Source organism: Tachypleus tridentatus, chromosome 1 (genome assembly GCF_004210375.1).
Source record: "Tachypleus tridentatus isolate NWPU-2018 chromosome 1, ASM421037v1, whole genome shotgun sequence".
In the NCBI taxonomy this organism is placed as follows: Eukaryota; Metazoa; Arthropoda; class Merostomata; order Xiphosura; family Limulidae; genus Tachypleus; species Tachypleus tridentatus.
In genome coordinates, this window is record NC_134825.1 from 164,540,630 (window position 1) to 164,565,273 (window position 24,644).

A 24,644-nucleotide genomic window follows, 5' to 3' on the forward strand; every position below is an offset into this window, starting at 1 on the left:
GGTTCTAGAACTAGTCGTCTAATTCAACTGTAAAATATTTATTGGTTACCAGTGTGATAAATTTACTAAAACATCGAGTGTGCGTGTGTGTGTTACCCTATAGCAAAGCCACATCGGGCCATCTGCTGAGCCGACCGAGAGGAATCGAATCCCTGATTTTAGTGTTGTAACTCCGTAAACTTCCTCCTGGACTGGCGGAGGGCGCTAAAACATCGAAAAAAAAATCATAAAACAGTTTCATTTATCCAACGTAGAATTTTGCCCGATTTATACGACGTATTGTGTGAAGTCATGTTCATTGTTTCATATAACGTATTGTGTGAAGTCATGTTCATTGTTTTATATAACGTATTGTGTAAAGTCATGTTCATTGTTTCATATAACGTATTGTGTGAAGTCATGTTCATTGTTTTATATAACGTATTGTGTGAAGTCATGTTCATTGTTTTATATAACGTATTGTGTGAAGTCATGTTCATTGTTTCATATAACGTATTGTGTGAAGTCATGTTCATTGTTTCATATAACGTATTGTGTGAAGTCGTGTTCATTGTTTCATATAACGTATTGTGTGAAGTCGTGTTCATTGTTTCATATAACGTATTGTGTGAAGTCGTGTTCATTGTTTCATATAACGTATTGTGTGAAGTCGTGTTCATTGTTTCATATAACGTATTGTGTGAAGTCGTGTTCATTGTTTCATATAACGTATTGTGTGAAGTCGTGTTCATTGTTTCATATAACGTATTGTGTGAAGTCATGTTCATTGTTTCATGTAACGTATTGTGTGAAGGCATGTTCATTGTTTTATATAACGTATTGTGTGAAGTCATGTTCATTGTTTCATATAACGTATTGTGTGAAGTCATGTTCATTGTTTTATATAACGCATTGTGTAAAGTCATGTTCATTGTTTCATATAACGTATTGTGTGAAGTCATGTTCATTGTTTCATATAACGTATTGTGTGAAGTCATGTTCATTGTTTCATATAACGTATTGTGTGAAGTCATGTTCATTGTTTCATATAACGTATTGTGTGAAGTCATGTTCATTGTTTTATATAACGTATTGTGTGAAGTCATGTTCATTGTTTTATATAACGTATTGTGTGAAGTCATGTTCATTGTTTCATATAACGTATTGTGTGAAGTCATGTTCATTGTTTTATATAACGTATTGTGTGAAGTCATGTTCATTGTTTCATATAACGTATTGTGTGAAGTCATGCTCATTGTTTTATATAACGTACTGTGTGAAGTCATGTTCATTGTTTTATATAACGTATTGTGTGAAGTCATGTTCATTGTTTTATATCAACAGATTATTTACGCGAACATTACGCTCATTATGATTGGACCCAAATGTTCTGCTTTATATTATTTCTTTATGCTGTTTTAACTATGTACAAAGCCTATTTCTATTTACTTACATTAAACGTAAAGTCGATTTTATATAAATCAAACTTTACAAGTTGTCTGTCGTATTTTAATCGGTTTCAATGCCGAAAATCGTCCTTCAGTTGGTTGCTAGGTGCGTCTAGTTTGAAGATTATTATTTCCTTATGAGGTTTTCAGGCTATTCTTCCTTCTCACTCAGTGTAATTTAATTTAAATGCATCAAAAATGTCATGAGTTCGTCCATAAAAGGATGCTTGGCTTTCGTCTAAGAATAAAAGTGCGCCAATTTTTTTCAAGGGTTCGCATCTGACCTTTAGTTTTCGAAATCCATTTCTATCGTAATGATAATTTATTTGATGCATGAGAAATGAAACAAGAGTCTAAACAAAAACTCATTACACCGATCGTTTATTCTTGAGAAAAAAAAAAATTATGGCTCATGGTTTTCGTTTTCCAAAGTCAGTTATTTTGGAATCGTAAGTGAAACATACGTTGAGTATTTGTAACAAAGTTTGTTTGTTTGTTATGAATTTCGTGCAAAACTTTATGAGGACTATCTCTGTTAGCCGTTCCTAATTTGGCATCCAAGTCACACCAAACATGCTTGCTCTTTCAGGCGTGGGGGCGTTATAAAATTACAGTCAATCCCACTATTCGTCAATAAAAGAGTAGCCCAATAGTTGGAGGTGGGAGATGATGACTAGCTGCCTTCCTCCTAGTCTTACACTGCAAAATTAGGGGCACCCAGCGCAGATAGCTCAAGTGTAGCTTTGCGCGAAATTAAAGAAAATCAAACAAACCCTATTTTATCAGTGTAAGTCTAGATAGAGGGAAGGCAGCTAACCATCACCACAAAGAGATTTAATCTGTATTATTCCTATATCGTAAGACATACAGGGTGATGTGGTTTTTTTTTCTCACGTCAGTTGCTTTTCTAGAAAGTCCAGCTCTACACATTAATGTTCAAGAAATACAAACATTACTTTGGATTATGTTACAAGGTTATATGATCCAACGTGTTATTTTGTAATATCTTGAGGTTAGTTTCTATATCTTTAAAATTTCTATTACAGAAATAAGAAATATAATGGACAATTATTTAGCCTGACGTTTTACTTTTTTAAAATACTTTTTCGAATGTGTCCTTGCACTCGCGAATAAATTTGTTAGGTATTTTATCATAGGTGGCAGCACCAAGCAGAAAGCATGTGAATAGTGCGTGCGCAAATCTGTCACTTAGAGACGTGCACGTTCTATATACGGCAGTGACGTTTGTGTTCGAGAAACCTCGTGAGATATAAATATTTACTAATTTTTGAGATTAACGATCCGAATTCTCGGTTGGTTGTGATTTTTCGTCCGTTACTTTTCTTACTTACAACACTTTAACACTGATATGCTGTTGTGAAAGCCTTAAGGACACTCATAAAGGTAGACACACATACGTACAAGGCCAAACCTACATTATATGTACAACTCCTCAGCGCGCAGATGCGGGAACGCCACACGAGTGAGTCAACCGAGCTAGAAGTTGCTTGAAGACTTCAACCTTGTAGGCTAGATTAGAACTAGAAGACTAGCTTTCTGCTGTGTATGAGGTAGTGGCGGGCTTAGTACCTTTATCGAGCGAAGTGAAGAGAATTACTTTGTGTTGAAATAAGCTTTACCTTTACGTGCAGACTTGGCGCTAAAACGTTCAGACATGCTTGTTTGAATGAATTGTCGTGGAAGATTACAAATGTGTTTAGAAATACGTGCGTTTGTTTTCGTGCCATTTTTAAGGTAAAATTCGTATACCTCGTGAAAAGCGAAAGTTTCTGACAGGTCTACAGAACGTTCTGTGATTGTGGATGTGCAAACGCAGTTTAAATTAGTTGGTTTCTAGGTAGCTGAAGTGAAATGAATTGTTTACGTCTGACAGAAATGACTTCATATTCGCCGGTAGGCACGATAATATTTTCGCCAACTCTTTGCAGTAGCTTGAAGTTTCTCGAATTAAAGAGAATGCTCACTGATATACGTTTTGTATCTAGTGGAATTCATCTTGTGAAAGCCACATTCCTCGTGACATTGCTGTTTTACTTTAGTAGTGGATGCCACGCTTTGGGTAAGTATGTCACAAAAACTTATTAAGGAAAGTAAAACACACTATAATAATGTGTCAACAATGTATGTTATCTCCAGTCCAGTATTAGGCCTTGTTGTTAATACCAGCTCTCAGCAGACCTGTTGGGATATGGCAGATGTAATAGTGGTTTAGGCGGAAATTTTTACAATAAGACAGTGATATGCACACTATATTAGAGATATTTCTTCTTATTAAAATTTTTTAATTTGCACTTGAAATGCGTCATTACAGGACAACGTCAGGTTAAGGCCAACAAGTGATACATCACGTGATTTAGACCTCATTGTGGCGTCTTGTTTTTCAGAAGTAACGTCGTTTTTTTCTAATTTTTGTTTATTGATTAAAACACAATGAAGCTGAACGCTTTCCTTGTAGGAATATGATAGGAATTTCAACGCTTTAAACACACTTACTAATGTAAGTAATTTAAAACGGTTTCAGAGTTAAATTCAACAAAATAGACACAGAGTAATATAATTTATTAACTTACAGTTTAATTAAATGTTTTGACACACCATTGAAGTCTGTTTAATTAGCCCTCTAGTGGCTCAGCGGTATGTCTGCGGACTTACAACGCTAAAAACCGGGTTTCGATACCCGTGTGGGCATCGCACAGATAGCTTATTGTGCAGCTTTGTGCTTAATTCAAAACAACTGTTTGATTATATTTGTATAACATTATCATTGTATTATAATTTTCTTTGTATTTGTTTATAATTTTATGGAATAACTCAAGTTCACTTATACAAATTTCTGAAAATAGAAAAACAATCAGCATATATATGGCCATTTTTTATAACCTATCAACATAAAGCAGGAAACTTAATAAACGTATTTGGTATATCCGACTAATACTATGTTTTTCTTAATGTATTTAGAATTGGAATTTTTTAAAGTTTTAATACACCCGAGACAACAGGTAAAGACCGCAATTATAGAGAAATATTGGGTAAAAGCAATAGTCATATAGATAGTTACCTCTTTATAGTAATGTAGTTTCTATATTGAAGATTAATTTGTTTTTGTTTTTCGTTCAAATTAAGCGCAAAGCTGCACAATGGGCTAGCTGTGCTCTGCCCACCATTATTAGTTATCAGTAATTATTTTTATTGGCTATTTCCAAGTAATTGCGCATGAAATAATTACCACTTATTTAATTCAGTCGTTATTGAGGTATGAAAGAAATATTATCCTAGTTTATTATGCAAAAAACATAAAATTTAATAAAGTTAACTTGTAACAAAATTCAAAAATAAATGTATGTTTACAGTACTAATATACATGCATATATCTACATTTATATGTTTATGAGGTAACGAATTTCAGTATTACATATATATGTATGAGATATAGACTTAAAAATATTGTAGTAGATATAGTTACAATTTCGTTTTTGTAAAACAAGTTCTTTCTGATGATGTCTTCCAGTAATTGTTGTTCACTCTTCATTTTGATATAGGGTGCCGAATGGCCAGGTGGGTTAAGTCTTGGGGGCATTGTAATGTTACGGTCAATCCCACTATTTGTTGATAAAAGAGTAGCCCAAGAGTTGGCAGTGGGTGGTGATGACTAGCTGCCTTCCCTCCAGTCTTACATTGCTAAATTAGGGACGGCTAGCGCATATAGCCCTCGTGTAGCTTTGCACGAAATTCAGAAACAAACATTTTGATGTGTGTGTGTGTTGTTTTTGTTTTTACTTTCTTGTTAGGAATAAATTATGGTTCTGAGAAAAGTGAATCGAACAGGTAAGACAGCTCACGATTATCTGATGTGTTTGTTCATAAGCTTTAAACAAAACACGTAAATGTGGCCTTGCCCTGGGTTATTTGTATTTCTGTTTAAACCCATTATACTTGTCTGAGAAACTGTTTCAACTTAGGCTTACTTAATCCACTATTTACTAGAGATAGTCTTCGATGGTATAGTGGTAATTCTACTTACAGAACTAAAATCCGGGACTGGATTCCCCAACTGACAGAGAACAGAGAATCCATTTTTTTTTTGGCACGCGCACACATATTACTAGAGATATATCTTAAACGAATGAAATTTCTTAAAGTCGTTAACAAGATATACTTTTCATCATTGTTTTATATTGTATTTCCTTCTTCTGCACTTTGATTAATAACATGTTTGGAGTTCGAGTAGTTGGACTGACACTTATTAATAACGAGGTGATTATATTAAATCAAAAGATAAATCTTTTTACATTAGAAATTTGCTGAAGAATTAATAATGTTTTCTTTTTTTTATCGAAGAAACGACGAAAGTTAATTTTGTTACGTTCTATAATTCTACACTAGGATGCTTTCACGTGTCTCAGATACAATGTGGATATCATAATCTGGTTACGAAGAGAAATGAGTTCTTTGAAAAGTTAAACCTAATTATTGAAGTCATTTTAAGTCACAAATGAACTGTTTTTCTCTCTCTCGCTTTCGTTAGAGATGCAGCCGAAGTGCCCTCATTTGTAGGAAATGTGTATTAATTTATAAAATAAATTTCAACAAATATCTGTATTTTGAAATACGTATGAAAAAAACACTCGTAACGTTTCAGGATTTTTTTTTCCGTCCTGTAACGTAACAATCAAATATAAAATCACAACCAGAACCCAGATGCAAACGAATTGAAACGAGAATGATTAATACTTTATTTCAAAAAACAATTAAAAAACAGCATTTCAAGACAATATCTACTAACTTGAGAGGTTGGAACAGTGCATTTCTCATTGCTCTCAGTTGTAATTCATGAACAAAAGAATGTTAAACGAAACAATAAATTTGTTTATATTAAATAAGTCTTTCACATTTCACGGTATTTGGTTACCTGGTGCGCATATTCTTGTAAAGAATCGGTGCGGAAGGTTTTTGACAAGTTATGTTGGCGTCTGACAAATCTGAGCAAGCGAACAATGAATATCCATGATTTAATGTACTGTTAATGCATATCAGGCCTGGCATGGCCAAGTGCGTAAGGCGTGTGACTCGTAATCCGAGGGTCGCGGGTTCGCGCCCGCGTCGCGCTAAACATGCTCGCCCTCCCAGCCGTGGGGGCGTATAATGTTACGGTCAATCCCACTATTCGTTGATAAAAGATTAGCCCAAGAGTTGACGGTGGGCGGTGATGACTAGCTGCCTTTCCTCTAGTCTTACACTACTAAATTAGGGACGGCTAGCACAGATAGCCCTCGAGTAGCTTTGTGCGAAATTCCAAAACAAACAAACAAACACTAATGCATATGACGTAATGGTGCGCGTGATATCAGGATGCAGTTATTGTTTCGTTAGGTGCAAAACAGCAAAGGTACACAATGGGTAATTTGTACTATGTCAGCCACAGGTATCGAAACTCGGTGTGTAGAAGTATATGTCCCCGGAGTTACCGCTCAGCCACTTTTAGTAGAGTCCAATTTCATAAACATTAGCAGTGTACGTTCACGTCTCTTTTAAAGTTTGTATGAATATATGTTAAGAAGATATTGGGAAATTTCTAGAGGAATACTTTGAGGTCCGTAAGATAGCTAATACCTGCCTGGAAAAATACTTATTATACTTGTGTAGGTTTTGTAGAATTTCTAAGTAATATAGAAAACCGTTCCCTTGGAAAAATAGGAAATCTTTGTTTTCCTGGTTTTAATGCTTGCATACACACACACATGTGGATTCTTTTATTGTATGCGCTTGCATAATTATATTAATAAGGTACAATATTTTATATACCATGTTTTAGTTCTAGTATCATCCGGGTTATTCTAGAGTATTGTGTTTGTGAATGGATCTCAGTTTAATGGTATGTGAGAAAGGATATAAAAAGTAATAGTTTGACAACCAAATAACATATTCTGCGCTCAGTGTTTACTTACCCTTCACACCAAAAATGCTTGCCCTTTCAGCCGTTGCGACATTATAATGTTGCAGTCAATTCTACTATTTGTTGGTGAAAGAGTAGCTCAAGAGTTGGCGGTGGGGGGGGGGTGATGACTAACGGCCTTCCCTCTAGTCTTACATTACTAAATTAAGGACGACTAGTGCAGATAGCCCTCGAGTAGCTTTGCGCGAAATTCAAAAAACAAAAAACAAACAATTCTTTTTTTGTCGTAGTGTACCTACTCATATGGTCTGACGTGGCCAGGTGGTTAAGGCACTGGACTCATAATCCGAAGATCGCGGGTTCGAATCCCCGTTACACCAAACATGCTCGCCCTTTCAGCCGGGGTGACGTTATAATGTTACAGTCAATTCTACTACTCGTTGGTAAAAGAGTAGCCCAAGAGTTGGCGGTGGGTGGTGATGACTAGCTGCCTTCCCTCTGGTCTTACATTAATAACTAAATTAGGGACAGCTAGCACAGATAGTCTTCGTGTAGCTCTGCGCGAAATTAAACAAACAAACAGAGTTCACTGTCGTAAATTACCTTAACTGGCTCACTTACAACAGTCGCTGTGGGGAACTGCTGTGTATTATTTTGATCTGTTTGCATTTAGCGAGATGTTTTTAAAGAATTTCTAGTTTAGAACAACTTTTACATAAAGCTGTCTTTTAGGGACAAACATCATTTTTCAGTATACATTACAATTTGATATTACTGCCGTTACGACTCTAACGATCGATTTGTCGGCCATTTTGCGAATTATTACTTTGCCGAAGACTATTTTCCTTGCCTAAGAGACGGGATATAATAGTAAGAAAGATATTATTACAGATTACCAAACTGTAATATACATTACTAACGTAAATGCGCTACATAATTTTGACTCTTACACAAACACGAATATCTTCGAATATCTCTACTTAGGCCTTCCGATCTTGTAGAATATATTCAACTCACATTCATTCAGAAGAACTCAACGGTTTGTTAAAACTTATCCTTTCTTCGCTTTTGTTTTAATTTGACATTTATAGAACTATTTCGAATATAATCATGTTAGTTTACTTAAAAGTAATTGGGACTCAATAATATTGATTTCTGTATCTTGGCAATGTTTCAATTTAGTCAGAATTGAAGAAAAAAAATATGATAAAAAAAAACCAGACGATTTATCCGCACTACCACAGACTCAGTATAAAAAGAGCCGTAGAAAAGTATTTCAATATAAGGGCTGAAATCCAAAACCCATGGCTACCTAGAGCAGTGGTTCCCAACATCTTTTTATCTGAGGCTCCCTTGATGTGTTTAAAAAGGGTTTCAGCTACCCCCCCCCTTCTCCACAACTTACAATTTTAGTATGATGATTGAAAAACATCTTTTGACACGTTGTATCATTTAAACAATTAAACATAATTTTTTATCTGTTTTATTGTTTACCTGTGATTACAATTAATTCATCAACTCTGATTTTGACCCACTTTTAATGAGTACCCGGAAAACACTTCACGGCACCCAAGGGATATGCGATTCTCACTTTGGGAAGACACTGAACTAGACTACATTTGTTTTAGGAAATAATGTGTGAACTAACTAAGAAAAACTGTTAATCGCTGCATATTTTTATCTAAAATTTCTTTGAGCTTCTAATTTTTTTCTTTCTCAGAAACTTTTGAAGATGTTTGTTTGTTTTTGAATTTCGCGCAAAGCGAGGGCTATCTGCGCTAGCCGTCCCTAATTTAGCAGTGTAAGACCACCCACCGCCAACTCTTGGGCTAATATTTTACCAACGAATAGTGGGATTGACCGTAACATTATAATGCCCTCACGGCTAAAAGGGCGAGCATGTTTAGTGCGACGGGGATTCGAACCCGCGATCCTCGGATTACGGCTCGAACGTATTAATCAACCTTGTCACGCCGGGCCCTTTTGAAAATAAAATATTATTTAAAAAAATCAAAATTACTTGGAACCTCCCAGTGCTTACATCAGTGTGAAGAGCAAAGCGTTTTTAATTATTATACTTGTAAATGTGTATAATGTTATTCTCTGTTGCTCCTTTTGGCTCAGCAGAAATTATTTGCGATACTAAAGCTAAAAGTTGGGTTTCGATACCTACAGCAATCAGAACACGGGTATTCTCTTGTTCAGCTTTCTGCTTAACAGAAGGAAAAAAAGCAAAGAAATTCGCCATATTTGTTTACGGATATTCGCGCGTTGCTACCAAACATTATCTGCGCTAGTTGCTTCTACTATTGGTTTGATAGGTTAGAGGAATGACAATTAGTTAATAGCACACACCGCCAACTCTTGAGCTACTCAACTCTGATTGTATTGTGAGATTTTACTGTTACTTTTATGACGCGCCCAAGTCCCTTCTTCCCAGTGGCATAGCAGTATATTTGCGGGCTTAAAACGCTAAAAACTGGGTTTCGATACCTAGTGGGCAGAGCAGAAATAGCACATTCTATAGCTTAGTGCCTAACCTCGAACAAATGACGCATCGAAGGATCTTAACTATGGAGCACGATTTATTTTTTATTTGCTAAATGGACTCTTCTGTACATAGGCCAGGATGCTAACTAGTAGTCCACGCTTGGAACTGTTCCTTTGTTTTGTAATACAGGCCAGGATGTTAACTAGTAGTCCACTCTTGGAACTGTTCCTTTGTTTTGTAATACAGACCAGGATGTCAACTAGTAGTCCACTCTTGGAACTGTTCCTTAGTTTTGTAATAAAACGATTTCATTAATATTCACAAAATTCGTTGGAATGAAAAAAATATTTAAAAAAGAAATATTATTGTAGCTAGAATATGAAAATGTTTTTAAGATTTCAACACCAATAAACTATAATTTTGTTCTGACAGTTTTAAAACAGTTCGTAGATCGAGGCCCGGCATGACCAGGTGGTTGAAGCACTCGACTCGTAATCCGAGAGTCAGGGGTTCAAATCCCCGTCACACCAAACATGCTCCCCTTTCAACCGTGGGGACGTTATAACGTGACGGTCAATCCCACTATTCGTTGGTAAAAGAGTAACCCAAGAGTTGGCGGTGGGTGGTGATGACTAGCTGCCTTTCCTCTTGATAAATTAGGGACGGCTAGTGCAGATAGCCCTTGAGTAGCTTTGCGAGAAATTCAAAACCAAATAAAATCGTAGATCGAATCGCATGATGGTAGGAAGTGTTATTTGTCAGTGGGTATCTTACTGAGAAAAGACGCTATTCAGCTATGTATAATAAAAAGGAAGTATCATTTAGCGCCATGTTTATTAAAAGGAAATTACGTTGTCTTCTACCACAGGTAGGTTTCTACAACGTTCACATCTTTATCAATTTATCTGTATCAATTTCTGATTATAGTATCTTGTAAAATGCATCGAGTGCCAGAAAGCACGAGAAATCTTCGTAATAAATACTCAAATTTTAATATTTTATTACATGCCTTAGTAAACAAGAAAGAAGTTTCGTTATAAAGAAAGAAAGAAAAAAACTGATTCGAAGCAAGTACCGCTGTTTAACTGCGTACAGCTTAAGACTGTACATATACAGTGAAGATCCAATACGGAACAGATGATTGGATTTGTTTTGAATTTCGCGCAAGGCTACATGAGGGCTATCTACCCTAGTCGTCCCTAATTTAGCAGTGTAAGCCAACTCTTGGGCTACTTACTCTTTTACCAACGAATAGTGGGATTGACCGTACCAGTATAACATTCTCACAGCTAAGAGGGCAAGCATGTTTGATGTATCGGGGTTTCGAACCCAAGACCTTCAGATCACGAGTCGAGTGCCTTAACCACCTGGTCATGCCTGGCTATTTATATAGACGAATAACTTAACTCTACATGACCCAAATGTTTGCAAGTTTTGTCACCGCAACTTAGTTCCCCTATAATATTTCATACAAGTCACGTTTCAAGTGATATAATTTAGGTTTATAGACTTTCATAAGCGCTTTTTTGAATTTTGTTGTGTGTTTTTTTTTTTTTTTTTTAGAGGGGGCGAAGGTTCGCTAACCTTAGTAACACTGGTTCTCATATGCAAGACATAAACAACAAGAAAACATATCCTTGTGGTGCGTCACGCTATACATTCCTAAGATAAGCATGCTAGACATCTTGAATCATTGTAGGTTCGTTAATGATTCGAAAATTACTCTTGTTGCCGGTCTGCCTCTGTTAAGTCAAGCGATTAGACTATCGACTTCCAAACAACGGTGGTTAAGTGATATATCCCATTATTGCCGATCCCATACCACGATGTTAATTAAGTCTTACAAGAGACTGTTCTCATTCTTACTTATTTGTTAAGACTGAGGCATCTTTCACAAGATCTAAACCGGTTGATATAAGAGCACCTGTGTAAACGCAACGTTACAAAATTACTTCGATAAACTCTTGTTAAAACGACCTTGCATAAATCAGGAGTTGGATGGAAGAAAAATGATGTTAGGTTTGGTCTATAAAGATGTAATTAGGGAATCTGATAGACCAAGCACTGATAGGTAATGGCATCTGTGCTTGTTATGTCTGGATAATTTTCTGAAAGATTAAGCTATCATGTTCATGTTATATACTTACGCTTCTGTTTTACATAAAATACGTTTACACGTCATCCATTTTAAAACCAGCTTTTGAATCCTGTGTATTGTATTATACGTGTCAGCGTGATAAATTATAGGCTTTCTTGCAAAAGACGCTCTGGATGTACCTGTGTAATTAGCTCGGACGTTCTTAGCCTAAATCTTTGTTTCAGTTAGTGATGTGTCGGTTGTTACAGAAAACAGACCCGTGCACATGTGCGTAAGGATCTGTAATACCTTGAGCACTGAAATACGAAACGCGGATGAGATCACGCAGCCAACCTCAGGTTTTGCTGGAATATTCTTGCCACCTATAGATTGTGATAATGACGTGATATTACTATGGAAACAGCTAACATTTCAGCGATTGTTATAATGTTGTCATGAGCATTATGACCGAACACTGACAGCAGATAAAAACTTAGGCTTGAGCGCGCACTTTTTTATTGTGTCATTTTTATACACTCATTTGTATGTCTATATAGGCTTATGAACGAACTTTATCGTTTAAGCACAAAAATCAGTTCCCAAATGTACAAAAGACGGTTTAGAAGAGTAACAAGTAGTAATATCTATTTCTTGTGAAAAAAACAAAATAAAATAAACTCATAAACAATTTATTTCTAACCTCTACTACAATTATTGAAGGTTCATTTAGGATCGGCGCCGTTAGGGGTCCAGAGGCGTTAGGCTTAGTGAAATGTCTCCGGAACACCAAACTAAGCCAAAAATTAATCTAATTTCAGATATATTTTAGAGTTGGCCCCGTTATAAGTTTCATTATCTTCCCCGTTTAAGAAAAGCTAGGACTAGAATCATGTAACGTTTATTACATGATTATTTTGAAGGATCAAGTTTAAGTTGTATACACGTCTTTGCCCTATTGGTCGTTACTAGTTTTCCAAATAGATTAAAAACTATAAATTCCAAATTAGGAAGTATTCCTTCCATTTTTATAAACGAAAGTTTCCGTTCTTTAGACGTGACATGTAACGTTAAAAGAATAAGGTCTGTTTTATACGGTCTTGTGAAACTTGCTTTAATAACTCGTATAACTTGTTTTGTCTCAATACTCTTCGCGAACAAAGAAAGAACAATACAATTCTTTAGCGTTATTTAAACCAATTATTTCACTGTTTAACATGAGTAGCGATAGCAGTTCAAAGAATAGGTTAAAACGTAGAAGAAAAAAAAGTGGATTTACAGTTTGTAACCAGTCTTCAAATACCACCTCCTACACACAGTACTATATAATTTATTCCAGATGGTTCTAAAAAACCTCAAACGTAGTTTAGCATCCTTATTACAGTTTTAAAAGGGACGTTTAGAAACGTTAACCCTATTACACGATATTTTGAGAGAGACTTTATAGCAATACATTATAATGGAAGAGCTTCAAACTCTTAGTTCATTCATAACATATTATTAGAGTTCAGACCCCACCCCCGATGGAACACCAGTAAGTGTATGGACTTACAATGCTAAAATACGGAGTTCGATTTTCCCCAATGGACACAACAGATAGCACAATGATGCTTTGCTCTTTAAATGCAAAGTTTAAAATACAACATGATCTGTTTTGAAAATTCAGAGTTCTTGCTTTACCATCAGACTATCTTAAGAATATTTCCTGATTCGTGTCAGATCGATAATGCACATCATGTGGCTATTCAGCGTTAGAAGAACCTTAGGAAACTTTTGTTCATGCAGTAATTAATAATTAGTTCCTTTTATTTACAGCTAGATGCTCAACGTTGTTTTCTTATGGAAGCTGTGAGAATTGTTACAAGACTTCATTTGATTTCAAACGGAACTCTTTAGTTTATTCGAGTTCTTATAATCCTGAGCTAGTGAGCCTAGAAGCACGCATTGTTATCGTTCAGTGACGTGTCCGAATTAATTTACCACGCAAGGCTACTTGTCTAGTCTCTGCCAATTTCTCTATATAGTTTTTTTTTCTTTTTTTGCAGTAAGTTAACTGTATCGAAGTAAGCAAGACTATCGAGTCTTCTTTCTCAGTATTGGATTTATATAGTTGCAGACTCGCACGGTGTAGGGTCAGACGTCTCGATTTAACGCTTCGAGCTATAGACTCTCGAACCCCTTACCGCTTCATAGCGCAGAACTTGTATGTGAAAAACCTCGTTGTTGTCGAATACTGCTAGCATTATCATTAGGTGCAGTAGACTATGTAACTACACCACCATTGATCATTCGAGACAGATGGAGAGTAGGACTCGTGGTTCTGGGGCAACTTTAAGTCCCCTCTGTGCGTTTCATATACTGTTTAACCCAAGAAAGGTAATGTTTTTTTCTGTCTCACTGTCATTTCGTGAACGCACATATGCGTTTTTTTTAAACCATATGGAGGAAAAAAAAGTGTCTTTGCTTTCACCCTTCTGTTCACTGATCCGATTTACGCCCGTTCACATTATTTGCAGCCGTAGTTAATGCCTATAGAAGGTTCAAGAAAGTATATACGTCGTTAGTATATGTTTTGTTCACTTGTTTTAGTTTGGTATTTTCAGTACCTATTTTTTTCCCCACAGAAATCGCCTACTTTTACTTGTTAGTTTGTGGTCAAGAACAAAGCTACACAATGGGTTGTCTGTGCTTTTTATTGAAACCCGATTTCTAGTGTTAAGAGTCCGCAGACGTACAGCTGTGCTCCTGGGAGAGGTTCTCTTACATTCTTTATAAAAGGAAATAAGCATAAGGTTCATATAAAAAAAAAACATGATAGATTTTCCAGAGTTTTTCAGTATGTTATAAGTTTTTGCTCTTTATGTTCACAGATGAACTTAAAATACGAAGATTACTCCAAAAGTGAGTAAAGATTAAACTCTTATGAATTTCAGTAGAATATGGTTACAGATATTTCTTGTCCGTTATGATAATTAGACACAATAATAACAAATGTAAAATAAAGAGAGAAAAACCAAAAGAGAGTTCAGTGGAATCGTCGAGGAAAATCTATTAATTTTTGAACAACTTTGGTCAGCACTTTTTGTAAAATTTTAATAGTACTCAGAATACATAGTGTACCACATGACAACTGCTGAGATGGCTTACTGTGAAAAAATACCTATGTCTATTAGTTGGATGTTTGTAGGTCTGTATGTACGACTTTAGTAAATTATACATTTATGAGTTAAGTTATTATGACTACCTCCAGACACACACACACATATGTTTATACAATATTATCCATTGATATTAGTAGAACAGATTGATGTGTCATGGTATTGCTTCAGCCATATAAATGCAGAAACTTAGTGATGTCATTGCTACTTTGCATAACACAGCATCAAACCGTGATCTATCTCACCTTCATAATACTTGATTCCTGTCTAGCAGGAACACCAATGACTAGTTTGTATAATCGTCTGTTCAAGGATATCTCTCATCAGGGGCTGTCAGCAGTACCAATTGAAAGGGAATGCATCTGCTTCTAGAAAGAACAAAAACTGTTGACGCCAACCTCTGGCGAATGACCGATGGTAAAGATTGTTTGTTTGTTATAACTTTCGCGCAAAACTACACGACGGCTATCTGCGCTAGCCCTCCCTAATATAGCAGTGTAAGACTAGAGGGGAGGCAGCTAGTCATCACCACCCACCGCCAACTCTTGAACTACACTTTTATCACAGAATAGTGCCGTGGGTCCGTCACATAATAACCTCCTCACGCTGAAAGGACAAGCCTTAACCACCTGCCCATACCGGGTCAGTGGTAAGACTGTTAAACAGATTTTTAGAGTGCAAAAATTATTAAGAGTTCAAATTGTGGACAACTGATGATTGTAAACATGACTTGACCTATAAATTCCAGTTTCATTCTATTCAGTATTAAAGTGGTTAACAATATGAAGCACTTTGATATGTTGTTCCAATAATTCAAGCTGTTAGAAGTGACGTAATGGTGTGTGAAACATTACTGTATAGAAGTCGAGTCATTTGATTGCTTCAAAAGAGCACATTATATCCTGAATGATCTTAACTTTGTTGCCAATCGTTCCCAAACCTCATAATGTTGTTTTTCAACCATTTCGGACCAGGGTTCTTCAATACAATAATAGAACACCTCACTGCACTTTAGTTCTTTTGGCTCAGAATTGCCAAATGGTTAGGGCGCTTCACTCGCAATGTGAGGGTCTCGGGTTCGAATCCCCGTGACACCAAACATAGTCGCACTTACAGGCGTTGGAACGTTATACTATTACGGTCAATCCCACTATTCGTTGGTAAAAGAGTAGCCCAAGAGTTGGCGGTTGGTGGTGATGACTAGCTGCCTTACCTTTAGTCTTACAGTGCTAAATTAGGGACGGCTAGCGCAGATAGCCCTCCTGTAGCTTTGCGTGAAATTCAAACAAACAAACAAAAAAATTTGATTTTCGAAATTCGGATAGAAAAGTATGACACCAATTTCAATCGTCTTTCTTGTCAGCACAGTCTCTGAATCGTAATCCAAATGATCCAGTACTATGCTTTATTCAGACTGTCATGGCGGATCCAAATGATCCAGTACTATGCTCTATTCAGACTGTCATGGCGGATCCAAATGATTCAGTACTATGCTCTGTTCAGACTGTCATGGCGGATCCAAATGATTCAGTACTATTCTCTGTTCAGACTGTCATGGCGGATCCAAATGATCCAGTACTATGCTCTATTCAGACTGTCATGGCGGATCCAAATGATCCAGTACTATGCTCTATTTAGACTGTCATGGCGGATCCAAATGATCCAGTACTATGCTCTATTCAGACTGTCATGGCGGATCCAAATGATCCAGTACTATGCTCTATTCAGACTGTCATGGCGGATCCAAATGATTCAGTACTATGCTCTGTTCAGACTGTCATGGCGAATCCAAATGATCCAGTACTATGCTCTATTCAGACTTCATGGCGGATCCAAATGATCCAGTACTATGCTCTATTCAGACTGTCATGGCGGATCCAAATGATTCAGTACTATGCTCTGTTCAGACTGTCATGGCGGATCCAAATGATCCAGTACTATGCTCTATTTAGACTTCATGGCGGATCCAAATGATCCAGTACTATGCTCTATTTAGCCTTCATGGCGGAGATAAATGGTCCAACCCTTCTACTGGGCGAAGATACAAATATTTGTTTATTTTTGTCTCGTTCTTTGATGTAATAAGAAACATCGTATATCGGTTTTATCGATTCATACACGGTTCCGAAAATAAAAAGTTTTGTTACAATTGTAACTCAATTTCGCTATGCTTTGTGTGAGTTATTTGTTCTAGGTTATGATTTGATAGCATATTTTCATATCTTTTTAAAAAAAACGTATCACGAATACAGCCGCACGTGTTGTTCAGTTTTATTGTATAATTTCACTTTACTAAGGATTTCATTTTCAGTATTCCCGCTCTAATTGTGGAAAACATTCGACGTTTTTTTGTCATTTATAAATCACAAATCTGAATGTAATTCGTGATCGTTTCGAAACGTTTTCTTTAGCAAACGTGGCATTATATTTGGTTTTTAATGCAACGCGTCAATGTAATGTGGGTAGATCTACAAATTATACAATACGGCGGTAACAGTTCCCGTTACTACACTAAAACAAAAGTTATGTACGATTTCACTAGAGATCTACAAGTTATACAGGGTGTTTGGAAAGTCACTTTGCAGTTTTGAAAGCAGCGATAACAGCATTTATTCAGTCTATTTCAAGCCAGCAACTGATAGCGGTGTTTAGAAACAAAATAAGTAGGATCCAAGCTTGTAATGATGACAACGGGGGTCACTTTCAACATTGTTTATTATTGTTATTCATATTTACCTCCTGTATTCTATATTGAAACATGTCTGTTAATAAATATATAAGTGCACAGTGGCTTTCCGAATACCCAGTATAATACGGCAATAACTGTCCTCATTCCTACAATAAGACAGAAGTTATGCTAATCTACGATTTCATTAGGCTTAATTAATTGCATGAAAGAATCATGTTTTTTTTGTACTTGCTTCTTTGTTATAATAATAAAATATTGCTTGAAAGCTAGAAAGTTTCAGAATTTAATGTACAACGTATACTCTATACATAAGTATTTGGTGTGTGGTATTTATGCAGCGTATTTCAGTTTTTGTGTTTGTATCTACAGATAATTATAAAGAGCAACGAATTCTGATTATCTGTCATTTATATACTTTTGTAATAAACAAATGCACAACAATAGTTTGTTCGAACTCTTTGGTTGACAATATTTCATTCGTAAACTTGGATTATTCATTCGTTAAGTACATTTCTGGGAAGTTGTGTAATAAAGATGCACATATTTACACAATCCTGTGTGTCTCAAGGAATAGCAGCGTCAAGTGTTATCTTCCAGTGTAACCTGGTTTACACGTACAGACTTCAATACTTATCGCAGTCTCGTAACCTTTAACCTCCGCGATCTCTTCAGACCACAAATCATTTCTACATTATCTGCATTTTTTCCCCAGTAATATTAGTTTATTTCTAAACGCTTTTGTGTTTTACCTTTCTCACTCAACACAGGAAAATATTTTACTCCAGAAAAAAATGTATCTGTGAACATATTGACCTAAGCCTTTGCAAGAAGTATTGTTACATCTGAAGCCAGTTTAATTCGTGATTATAATAATTAGGACTTGTATTTCTCATTGTAGTTGACGCATGCAAATAGTCTCAAACAGCAACTACTAACAGAACTAAAGCTGGCAACGTGTAAGCACATATAAACAGCAATTGTATGTGTTTGTGTTCTTTTATAGCAAAGCTACATCGGGCTATCTGCTGAGCTCACCGAGGGGAATCGAACCCCTGAGTTTAGCGTTGTAAATCCTTAGACGTAGCGCTATACTAGCGGGGACATAAAGCAGCAATCAGAGCGAAAGTTTCTTTGGTTTGTTTGGAATTTCGCGCAAAGCTACACGAGGGCTATCTGCGCTAGCCGTCCCTAATTTAGCAATGTAAGACTAGAGGAAAGGCAGCTAGTCAACACCACCCACCGCCACCTCTTGAGCTACCCTTTTACCAACGATTGACCGTCACATTATAAAGCCCTCCACTGCTGAAAGGGCGAACATGTTTGGTGTAGCAGGAGTTCGAACCCGCGACCCTCAGATTACGAGTCGAAAGCCTTAACCACTTGGCCATGTCGTACTGCGAGAGTGAAAACTGTTTAACTGCTAGAGCACACGTTTAATGTGGTTACACATGCTAATAACTGCTGACTTGTAAATATGCATATATATGTGAACGTTTGAAATATATTTCCCAGTACTGAACGTACAAAAAACTTGCATATATAAGACACCTCAATCAATACTGCTAACATCTGTTTTGCCAGAAACATACACATGTAATATGCCTTAACAGATCACCTGTAATAACTGCCTTGCTAAAAAGGATACACAATCATGTGAAGGTCCTTAATGCTCACCAGCGAAAACAGGTATCAAATAACATGCGTATTGGAATATCCTTGTCCACTCGTTTCTCCTCAACAAAATAACAGACTTCCCTTTAAAATTATAGCTTTTTAACAGCTTATTGATCGTTGAATTTAGTAGAAACGGAAATCTTAGAAAATTGTACTCGAACTTTAATTCGCAGTTGCTCAATATATACAGAACCAGATTAACGCTAAAGCTATTTAGGGGCCTAGCCATACAGAGTCCCGCCCACCACACAAATTATTAAAAAAAAAAAAAAAAAAGGGGGTTGTACAACTAGCAGAATAGAAGCAAGAGTGAATTATTATTATTATCAACATTATTATTTTTATTATTATTCCCAATCATTCCCTAGGTCTAGGTTTCCACTAGACCCAAAATCCGCCTTGCAAAATAGTATGTGAATATTTTATTGAAATGAACAAATGAAAATGTTTAAGTTGTTTCTCTTTATTTTGTTCGCCTACGTTGTGTATTTGTGCGTTTTCGTGTAGCAAAGTCACATCGAGCTGTCTGCTGAGTCCACCAAGGGGAATCGGACCTTTGATTTTAGCGACGTAAATCTGTATACTTTCCAGGGGTCGCTTACGTTGAAGAAGCTATGCATATAAAATAGAATAAAAAATATATTATAGTTTGTTTTTTTATATTACAGTTAAAGAGTCTTGAGTTTTATTTTCCTGGAACTATCGCTCTCCATCGAACGTCATCAATTTCAAGTTTTTTTTTTCCGTATGTAAACCGATTAAAAGCACGTGGAAATAGACGAGTAATTGTTTGGTAATTTAGTGATTTTTCTTTTTTCACAAGGTAGGAAATCGTAAAATTCGAAGAAAATTTGGCGGCAGCTGCAGGTTGACGTTAATTCTACTGAAAAAAAAAACGTGTTCACGTCGTTTGAGACTGAAACGTTGAAGTCAACACGTATTATAATAGTCAATCTAGTTTAGGGCAATGAGTTTATGATAGTAACTTTTGCATTTGACACTAATTGAAGCAATTAGTTTTACAAGTGCGTGTGTTGATACAGAATGGAATGAAGTGTGTTACGTGTAAACATCTACTTTTGGATGGTTTGGCAAATGTTAATAATCACTAAGTTTAAATAAGATGGAGAAGTGTTGTCTGATGGTTTACGCTTTGGACTCGTAGTCGAAAGGTTGGAGATCGTGGCTTGTTCGGGACATGTCATGTTTATTTGTTTATTGTTAAGCACCGAGCTATAAACTGGGCTGTGTTGCGCTCATCGTAGGTTTAGAAACCAGCGTTATAAGCTGTCAAGCTTACCGCTGCAGTTAGATGTTAAGTTATTAATTAGTATAAGTTTACACTCTCGTCTCTAAGACATGCGCCCGGCAACGGTCAATTGCAAGCTCTCTCTTTGTTAACGTGAAGATGGCCCAAGAAGGTCGAAACGTTGTCCTCTACTTTATTTTGGTAAAAGCTTTAATACCCATACCAGCCGTTCCGAGTTACACTTTACCTCTTTGATTTAGTCCTACTATATAATGGGTATCAGTTATTAGCCAGGGCTTAACCCGCGATGGACTGCCATTAAAGTAATGCGTCACCATAGTCATCCGCTTGTGTCACAAGAAACCCGAGTTTAGCATCGGGTTTATACGAGGGACCGAAAAAAATTAATTTAATCAAAAACAATAATTTAAGACGTAAACATGTGAAATGTATCTCACAAATACTAATACTACGTTTTGTATGGAAAGGCATGTTAATGTGAAAACATTTTGCAAAGTTCACTACAAGCAATCTTTTCTTAAAAAAATAGTTCATATCTGTACTATTTTTAGGTATAATTGCACTACTAAGAAATGTACGTATACTAAAATAGCTACAACCATACCTGTACTAGTTTCTTTTCCAATTTACGTACGTAACAGAAATAATAATAATACATTGACTAGCACAAGCTTACTTTGCAAGATTCATGTAATTCAAATATTTTAGTCTTTCCACTACCAGCTACTTTGCCAACTAACATATTACAATTACAAAGCAGGTACCAGTTTATAAGATCTGTATTCTTTCAAAAGGTAGGGATGAGGTGGCATATAAGAAAAATAGTTCATAGGGAGTATTATTACACTGTAATTAATACCAAAACAAAAAACAATGAAAGAGACGTTTTAGCGAAAATCTCCCAAAACATTTGATGTTCAGTTGGATCGTATATACGTGTGACAATAAACCTTTGTGTGGCTTGGCTTGACCGCTTTCCCACGCCACCTAGAAACAACACAAACACTACAAACAATAAGCGTTCTCATGGGGAAATGTAACAGTAATTTTAGTTTACAGTAAAGCAAATCAGTGCTTGTAAAAATATAGACTTATTTTAATCTCATCTAGTGCAGTGATTTAGATTCAGAACGATTAGGTTATCAGTTACAAAGGATGAGTTACATACGTTAGGTATTCAGAAGAAGTCTTCTGGTCTGAAGAAGTTTCAGTGGAAATGTTCATTTTTGAGTATCAAACGAAATCAGCCGTACGTTACTTAAACCCAGCTACAAGTTACAAAATTCCGTATAACGGTTTCACTCTAATTTCAACGGAATCTTCATACCCAAAACTCTGAAGTGGAGAAAGTTTACCTATAGCTCAAGACCGCTCTATTCTTAACGTCTTATAAACTTCTTAAGACTTAAAATTATTCCAAATTTATACGCTTGAGACTCAACTGTTTGTTTGAATAACTGTTATTGCCACGTGGAACATTTACCTCGTGGTACTTCCGTAATATATTCCATGATGTTTTCCCTTTTCCTACTTTACTGAATATCTAAGTAAATTATTGATTAACGATAATACGTCATTAGTTAACAAATATCTATGTTAATTATGGATTCATAAGAGGAATACTTAGTTATTTAAACACAAATCGTATTTCGAAATGGAGATCTAATACTTGAAACTAAATCACGTGACCATGTACTAAGATGTCATGGGTTCTATAAAGGGTTAGTGAATCTGACTTCTTGTGAGTTTAATTTGACCCGTAACTAATAATTTCTCTTTTCTGTATATAAATAATAGTCTACGCATTTTTTTTATTTCTTGTTTACATATCACTTGTTTCGGAAGTCAACAATATATATAACAAGTTATGAGATAATACATTCAGTAATATTAGAAAGACAACTTCCAACAGTCCAAACAAAGTAACATTGTCACAGTAGGTTTAAATAATGTTGAACATGAATAGAAAAATGCTCAAAATTGCTGTTTTATATTTTTGGTACATTCAACTTGTTTGTTTTAGAACAAACCCATTTTGAACTATTCGGGAATCAAAGTTTGGATTTTCGCGTTGAACGTCCGTAAATTTATATATATATATAAAGTTCAAACAAATCTATTTAGAATTGCTGAAGCAATCTGTCATGACAACAATAGTTACTCTTAGCCGAATAATGTGTTTGAGTTTCATAAGTATATAACGCCCCACAACTGAAAGGTGGGGGGGATCGTTTTATGTATCATATTGTGACTCAACCACTGAAGATCTGTCATTGCGTAGTTGAAACGCTCGACTCGCAATCTGAGGGTCGTGGGTTTGAATCCCGTCACCGAACATCCCTTTCAGCAACGAGCGCGTTATGAAAGGATATTTAATTCCATATTATTTGGTAAAAAAAGTGGCTCAAGAGTTGGTGTTGGGTGGGATTTACCAGTTGTCTTCCCTTTAGTCTATCATATCTAAATTAGGGACGGTCAGCGAAGATAGCCCTCGAGTAGCCTCGTGCGAAAACTCATAACAAATAAAATTTCCATCCTAGTGGTTTAATCATTAGGTTCAGCCAGCTTTGCTCTACACGTTTATTTTGTACTTTAGTGTCAACATAGATTTTAATTAAAGTCGCATTTGTTTCCTAAATAAATGGATATTTTTATTTGTTTGTTTTTCTTGTCAGATATAAACCGCCAGAATAAATGATTTCAAGTTTTAGTGCCTTAGAAGTAGGTTTGTGCATACACCAGGAAGAAACAAGCGCGTTCGTATACGTGAAAATAAACACGTGGCCGTTTACGTTATTTAGTAATTTTTAGAACAAAACAATTAATCTCATAAGTTAAAGAAATCTGAGAAAAAAAATGTTCCAGACTGCTGTGTACAGGAATTGCGGAAGTGATAGCCCATCATTAGAGGCTTTCATTTTCCCCTGGCGTTCTGCCCGTTACTGCTTCGTACAAGAAAATAGTTCTTAAACGAAAGAATGAAGTGTTATGTGTGAGGTACTTTTAGGCTTTTTGACAGTCAGAAATACTTCCCGTAATGGAAGATTTGGATACACGAATTTTTAATCATAATTGTAGTTTTATTGTAAACCGTGATCTTGAATATGTTGTGTTCTGATACTGACTTATTTTTCGGCCTAAAGGTGTTTATTGTTTAGAATGCTTTCCAAAGTTAACCTTTTTATGACTAGATTCTTCACTTTGTCAGAAACGTTTAATAAGCTAATATTTCAACCAAACATTAACAACATATTTTATTGTACAAACGTATGTAGACGTCAGAATGTTGTGTTTGAGGAACCGCCTGGATTGTTTGTTGTAGTTAAACACAAAGTGATATAATTTAGCTAAGCTGTCAGACGTTATCACTATGAAAGAAGTCCGAGATCAAAATCGCTGTAATCAAATGTTAAACATTTTTCGATAGAACGTTAGCAAAACTATTATTTCGCTTCTAGCAATATCGTATCATAATGGAGCTTGTAATATATACGTCCAACACTCGGATCTCTGAAACTACCGCGCCAAGCATAACTGGGTAATATTTTTACAACTTGGCAGTGTTTTTGTAGCTGAGCAATAAATAAAACAGTTGAAAGAAATGGATGTTTTTTAAAATAAATGCCAAATCCATTATATTTTTTGTTTTCAACTGTATACTTTAAGAGTCAATATGTATTTTTGTTATCTATATTTTGTACTCATTGCAAAGCTACTAAGGTTATCTAATGCTGTGTTTAATGTTAAATTACTCAACATAGGGAATATATCCAACTCAACAGCACAATGCTCTCACCCTGACGCTAGGGGATTGATTTTTATTCTTATGAAGTACCCAATGATGAAAATGCGGGAAATATGTTGCGGTGTCTCATGGATGTGAATTAGGGTCTTTTTAAGTAAATATAAAATCCGTTATATTACGTTATTTTCAATTATTCACTGTA

General features: G+C 35.8%; 1 protein-coding gene and 1 long non-coding RNA gene across 3 annotated transcripts in view; one reads left to right on the plus strand and one right to left on the minus strand.

Moving 5' to 3' along the window:
- Positions 1–2,638: 2,638 nt before the first annotated feature.
- The window catches only part of LOC143229674 (uncharacterized), a 117,821-nt gene continuing 95,815 nt past the window's right edge, over positions 2,639–24,644 (plus strand). The window contains exon 1 of one of the 2 annotated variants that reach the window (XM_076462359.1): positions 2,639–3,507. In XM_076462359.1, coding sequence (XP_076318474.1) covers positions 3,300–3,507 — 208 coding nt within the window. In that variant the 5' untranslated portion in view covers positions 2,639–3,299. The remainder of the gene's footprint in view (positions 3,508–24,644) is intronic. The other variant, XM_076462357.1, reaches the window with a different exon arrangement.
- Positions 9,953–24,644, minus strand: part of LOC143229684 (uncharacterized) — a 39,976-nt gene continuing 25,284 nt past the window's right edge. Inside the window, exon 2 of the long non-coding RNA XR_013015999.1 lies at positions 9,953–10,117. This is a non-coding gene — a long non-coding RNA (uncharacterized LOC143229684). The remainder of the gene's footprint in view (positions 10,118–24,644) is intronic.